The 6481-nt window shown below is 35.3% G+C and overlaps 1 protein-coding gene across 1 annotated transcript; it reads left to right on the top strand.

Moving 5' to 3' along the window:
• On the top strand, positions 1 to 3230 carry LOC102224183 (hereditary hemochromatosis protein-like). Its single transcript, XM_005808198.3, has 7 exons — positions 1 to 432; positions 548 to 802; positions 890 to 1162; positions 1607 to 1897; positions 1974 to 2102; positions 2367 to 2408; positions 2747 to 3230. Exons 1-7 carry the CDS (start codon positions 372 to 374, stop codon positions 2785 to 2787), a joined length of 1092 nt encoding a protein of 363 aa, XP_005808255.3. The 5' UTR covers positions 1 to 371; the 3' UTR covers positions 2788 to 3230.
• The last annotated feature ends 3251 nt before the right edge of the window (positions 3231 to 6481 follow it).

Here is a 6481-nt window from a genome sequence, read left to right as displayed (position 1 = left end):
TCTAACAGGAAAGCATAACACCATACAACTGTGAAGACATTCTTAAGATAATTACAGATAAGTTGTTTTGCTCTCTTCCTTCTAGCACTATAACATGATCCAAAATAAGTCTTTTTAATGGAAAATGGAAATATAAGTTACACCTTCAGAAATCAACAGATGACACTGCTAAACATATATCAACATCTCATTGTTGATTAATGTTTCTGCTTCTATTCCTCCTCAAACGCTGTGGAAGGGGCAGGTAATGTGATTGAAGGCGGCTCTTGTTTCAAGTATCTGTAGTCGCTTTGCCTTGTTCTTTGGTTTTGCTCTCAGCTTAACAGATGTACTTCACTGAGATGATTTAACAGCTTGGTTTCCTAGAAAAGATGTGGCTTCATACAAACAAAATAATAATATTGCTTCTTCTCTGCCAGGCTTCATCATCAGGTATAGTAACCAGTTTTAATGCCACTAACATAACCATTTACGTGTGGATGGGGATTTGTGTAGGCTGGTGTTAACTGACCATATAAGTGAATAATCTAACATCTTTTCTCCACAGTCAAAGATTCACTGACGTTTTTTGCCATTATATCAACTGGGATCAAAAATCTTCCAAACCTGTTTACAACAGTAGTTGACGACATCCAAGTGGATTACTATGACAGCAATGGAATTAGAAAACAAAGCTCAATTCTCTGGAACAACATATCAGACTCCAATCAGTCGACGATATTCGCTAAAGAAACATTCAACTCTCTGGAAAACCTTACAATATCCTACTTTAATAAGACAGCAAATCTAAACCGAACTGAAGGTACTGTGCTCTTACCTGATATTTACATGTTAAATACTCTTTTTTTTAAAACAAGTCACTCTAATTTTCCCATCTTGTCTGTCTTAGCTGTTCATGTTTTACAGTGTATGAGCGGCTGTGAAATGGATGAAAAGTCTGCTGAAGTTGTCACTTTTCAGAAGTGTGGCTACAATGGAGAAGATTTTATGAAACTAGACTTCAAAAATCTGACTTGGGTTGCTCAGCATACTTTGGCTGAAAACTTTACACTGAAATTGAATTTAGACCAGCAGAGATTAAACAACACAAAGGTGTTTCTGTCACTGACTTGCCCTAAGGTGCTAAACGAGTTTGTGATTCGCAGCGCTCTGCAGAGAGAAGGTATGTGGTGCATTGTTTTATCAGCTTAATGCGGCATTCAGTTTCTGATTTTCTTCAGCTTTAGATTTAATGTAGCACCAAACATCAATAGATCATAAAACTGGTTATTTTTTCACTTTATATCTGTTAACTTTCCGTAAGACAAAATAAAGACCAGATTCTAGTGGCAAAACAGTAAAGCAAGATACAGACTTCTTTCAGAAGCCCATGTGGTCAGAAAAACTTTGCTAAGGCGTCTGCTGCTTGTCCAATCAGTTGGTGTTTTGACACAAAAACAAGGGGGGTGAAACACTTTTGCAAGGCACTGCATTTCTCCAGCAGTCAAAGGGCAAGATTCATATATCTTCCATTTATGTTATTGCTGCCCTCTTGTTTTTCCCTAAACATTTTACTTTTCTTTTCTTTATCTTCTGTCCTCTCCTCTCTGTTGTCTCCCTCTTACAGACCTCACTTCTGTTGTTCTCCTCCAGAAGACCCCTTCCTCTCTTGTCAACTGCTTTGCCACAGGTTTCTACCCAAACGCAGCTCGGATGTTCTGGATGAGAGATGGAATGGAGATTCAAAATGATAAGGAGCCCAGTGAGATCCTCCCAAACCACGATAACACTTACCAGATGAGTGTTTACCTGAATGTTTCATCAATTGCATCTGAAGACTGGAAGAGATATGACTGTGTGTTTAGGCTTGGTAATAAAACCAAACTAACCAGACTGAAAAAGGAAATTACTGAGGATGGTAAGCTCTCATCACAAATTGCACAGATTAAACATCTATTCTTTAACCTTGTCATAAAAAGGATGTCTAATCCTAGCTTCAGATCCAGAGCCTCCATCCTCTTCCTCCAAGTTTCCTGCTGATTTGGCCATTGGACTTGTTGTCGGATTGATTTTGCTGTGTTTCTGCATAACTGGACTCTTCCTTTGGAAAAATTCTCTAAACGGTACACACTTGAACATTTTTTATATACTGACTATTAACTTTTTTACATACTTTACAACAAAAGAAGATATTAAATATGAGTGAAAAATTCTTCATATTTGTAATTTAAACCCCATTTGTATTGACACCTGCTAAGTTGAAAGTTATTAATGTAACGTAAAAGTTCAAGTTAATTACTAAGTGTTGTGTTGTTTTCACATGAACGAGCTACATTGCAAATATATTGTACTGTGATAAAATACTAATGTTTTTTTTTTCCTACTAGCCTCACATTTCAATGACAGACCTTCATATCCCAACTATCCAAGTAAGTTTTTCAGTGCACACACACTGACCCATATATAGTTGCTCAAATATTTCTTATTTTATTCATTGGACATGATGTGCATAAAAGTTATTGCTTGAGTTCTGTGTATATCAGAACTGAGTAGTGTTGGATTATATTTAATGGATGTCTATGCTGGAATTATATAGCCTGATAAATAGAAATATACATTACTTTTTAATCTGAACAAGTTTTTTATTGACTCCAGATGTTTAATGATGCATTTTAATAGAATTGCATCATGGATTTTAAAATCTGAAACAAGACTACACCAGGATTATTTTCAAATAATTAAGATTTCTGTTTTTTGTTCTTGACAGCCACCATACAAAATTGTCAACATTATTTGGATTTAGAGTAAGTTTGTGATCAAAGTCTGTTTTTTGAGTGGGATCAGAAGAACGGATACAGCGCTGGAATGTAATTTAATCAACACTACCTGCGACTCCTTAAAAATATTATTGTGTGACGTCTCTTTCAGTGAAAGGTTAAACAGGCAGCATACTGGAAAATAGCAATAACTTGTTACATATTTTGTTTTAACTTTTTTTAATAAACTGATATCAAAGCAATCTTTTAATGAATGAAAGAAGACAGTTTCTTCTTTACAGTATCTTACCTGATTCAATAACTTGTACTCTATGTAGCTATGACTTTTCTGAAATAATTTGGTTTGTATGGTAATTACGAAATCACTATATTATTGGAAATATATAATTCTCAATTAACTTCTTCTTGTTCTATATTTTGATCAATGTTTCTGTTTAGTATGTTATTAATTAAAGGGTACATGTTGTCATCATATAATTTGCTTCCTGCCCTTGAGTTTCTTCAATTGAGTATCCACATCCTAGTTAAAGGGGCAGTACGTCACATTTATAAAATATGTATGTTTTTCCTCCATATTTGTTAAAACAGTCACCATGTTGTGACAGTCTGCTATGAGACAAATAATCAGTGAAAAGATCAGTCTTCTCCACCTCCTCCTGAGCTGCTATTGCCATCTGAAGAAACAACCAAAAACAGCCAGTTAGAGCCAAGAAAACTGTCTTTGCACTGCGAATCAATCTCTTGTACTCACAGCTAAATGTGCTAATGGCAGATAAACAGCAGGAAAACCATTTATCTGCTGTGCTAACTAGACATTCACAACAGGCTATGCTAGCTGCAGCTTAGCAGAGAGCAAGGGGGGATGGAGAGGGAAAGATGAGCAGTGCCATAAAACATTGTGATTGACAGTGCTAAGACCCGCCTCCTGGTTCTGATTGGTTGTTTCTAGTTAGCACTAGGATATTGGTTGGTTAACATCGCACTCTACTTGGCTGTAAAAAAGATGGCGTCCTATGAGTAAAGGTAATTTTATTTATATAGCACATTTTCAGCAACAAGGCAATACAAAGTGCTTTACAGGAATTAACAGGAGTAGTTTATCAGTGAGCTGAAGTTTAGCAACTTTATTAGAAAATAATGCAATAACTCCTGACTATTATCTTTTGTGTGGATCCTCAGACAGAACATATTTCAGTGAGCGGCTCTCATGGACACACATGTCCACTGTCAGGTTTTATAGTTTGGATGAAACAGCTGCTGAAGTTGGGATCCGATTGCAGCTTCGGGAATCTTCTGAAGCTGCCAGCTGCGGTGCAACAAAGTGGGAAAAACTGGTTTTACTGAACCAGTAAAACCAGTAGTGCTAGCCTACTTTTTGTTGTTTATACAGACACAGCAGTCCTGTACTACTTTGCAACTTTTATATCTAATAAAAAAATCTAGCTCAGATCTTAAATTTGTTGACACATTTTAAAAGATAAAAATTTATGTACATGAAGGTCACTTTTTTGTTGAGGATTTTTTTTTTTTATCATGTATAAAATATAAAAAGATGCTTTAGAAATGTCCACCCAACAGTTCAATGCATTAAGTCTTTTTTTGTCTTATTTCATATCTTTGGGGATTTGTGTTGCTGAAAACACGATAAGTAAATGTCTCCAGTTGTTCCAATCCTCACAGGGAATTTTCTAGATAATTCTCGGGAACTTTCAGGGAACTGGTACAAAATCAAAGCAGAAAAAATTTGCATCGACGTTGTTAAATAATACAAATTCTATCTGTCCAATGCTGCTCTCTGGTGTGCTGCTGAAGAAGGTACAAATAACACTTTGAAACATTTCCATCAAGGAATTACATTGCTTAACCAGTGCTGCAAACAGAACCAGTTCTTATTGTTCTGTTGATTTTTAAGCAAACTGAGAGCCAACTTATACTAACTGCACCATTAAACCCAATATCCTTCCAATCAGATGCCATCATAACATTTAGATTCCACCTGCTAAGTGGCAATAAACTTAAATTATTCTGATGCTAAGCTGACATTTCATAAAACATGAAATGAGGGTCAATACATTTATTATCAGCAGTTGGTCAATTACTAATATATCAAATCCATGTGATCTTGTAGAAAATGTAAATGGTGGAGAGGTTTAAGGACTCAGACATAGGTATGCCATACAAAAAGATAAATAAGTAGATTGAATTAATTTACAATGGGGTTATTTAAATAGATTTATATATAGCCTAGTACATATTTTTTTCTATATACATTGTTTGTCACCCTGTTTTCCCTTTCTCTGTCATTTCTAAGACAGTTGACTGTTATTTCAGTTTTGAACTTTTCTTGGTCTATATATCTGCAACTAACTGTGTATACATACTTTCTGTCATTCAATAGGATTTGCAACTAGCTCAGAGTGTAGGGATTTGGGTTTCTGTGTGTTTATTTAGATCTCTGTGTTCTGTGGAGTCTCTGTTGTCCCGTCTAACCCAGGTTATGGTTGAAGAGTGATTAATGATGAATTTAATGATAAACACGACAATCCAGAGTCCAGGCAGCACAGAATGAGCAGAAGGCTAAGAACTCATAACTGGTAGCAACTGGTTGTATAATAGACATTTGATGGCAGACAAGACACCAAGACGAGACAAGGACCCAACAAAGAACAAGGAACACAGGTGGGTTTAAATACACAGGGAGACAATCAGGAGAAACAAGAAACAGGTGTAACTAATCAAGGGTTAGCTGTGTTTTCCTCAGCTCCTCATCACCACTGCAAATCATAACAGAGTTTATTTGCTTTGCTGTTATCTAGATGAAGATGGAGCAATCAAAATAACTGCTCCAGCTATTAATTTTAGATTTTTTAAAACAAACTGTATAATTGGATTTGTGCTTCTGTTTTTTTGTGTATGCTGTGTCTTCTCTGGCCATGACAACCACTCACATTAATCATTTTTACTTTTAAAGTGAAGTTCTGCCCTGTTTCTACAAGCATGCTCACTGTGAGAAGTTGCTGCAAAGTCAACTACAGAGAGCTGTTGACTGCCCACTGTTGCTAAATGCTAATTCAGGTGGAGTGATTGCTGTAAAGTCTGTACTTTATGTACGGAGGGGATTTTTCTCTTATAAACAAGCTTTTTTTATTTACCATATTAAATAACTGATCTTAACTTCATTGTTTATTTCATGGTGGAGACAAAAAAGTCAAACTGGTGATATTTAATGAAAGAAGTGCAAAGTATAACACAGCTGGATTTAGATTCACAGTTGTTGTACATTTCTCATAAATATCCATTTAGGAAATAGTTCTCACTATGAAGCCACTAAAACATCAATGTCAAAGTAAGCAGCAAAAATGTGGGAGAACAGAACATTGCACTTAATTCATTATATTGTATTTTTAGGGAATTCAACATATCCACTTTCATTATACCTTTAAATTACATACACTTTGTCAAGAAAACTGGCATAAGGGTATGAGATCTTTCCAGGCACACGCAGAAAAAGGTGCATGATGGCTTGAAAGAAATAAAGTAATCTTGTAGTTTGATTAAAAGTTAATTAAGTTGAATACGTTTGAATAATATGAGTATAAGTAATCACTCAATAACTTTCTGCAACGGAATCTCTGATTAATGATCTGTAATGATTTTTATGTTTAATGATTAATAATGAGAGAAAGATGTGATTTATTGTCGATGAAAATGAAGTTGTAATCATT

The sequence above is a fragment of the Xiphophorus maculatus genome, chromosome 13 (assembly GCF_002775205.1).
Source record: "Xiphophorus maculatus strain JP 163 A chromosome 13, X_maculatus-5.0-male, whole genome shotgun sequence".
In the NCBI taxonomy this organism is placed as follows: Eukaryota; Metazoa; Chordata; class Actinopteri; order Cyprinodontiformes; family Poeciliidae; genus Xiphophorus; species Xiphophorus maculatus.
Note: the sequence above shows the minus strand (reverse complement) of the source record. Positions and strands in the feature narration are given on the sequence as shown.

Excerpts from the sequence above, each read along its gene's own strand:
- LOC102224183 (XM_005808198.3), top strand. The coding sequence starts at position 372 with ATGTGGCTTCATACAAACAAAATAATAATATTGCTTCTTCTCTGCCAG. Across the intron at positions 1,898-1,973 it reads AAAGGAAATTACTGAGGATG|CTTCAGATCCAGAGCCTCCA; the intron begins GTAAGCTCTCAT and ends GTCTAATCCTAG. Across the intron at positions 2,409-2,746 it reads TTCATATCCCAACTATCCAA|CCACCATACAAAATTGTCAA; the intron begins GTAAGTTTTTCA and ends TGTTCTTGACAG.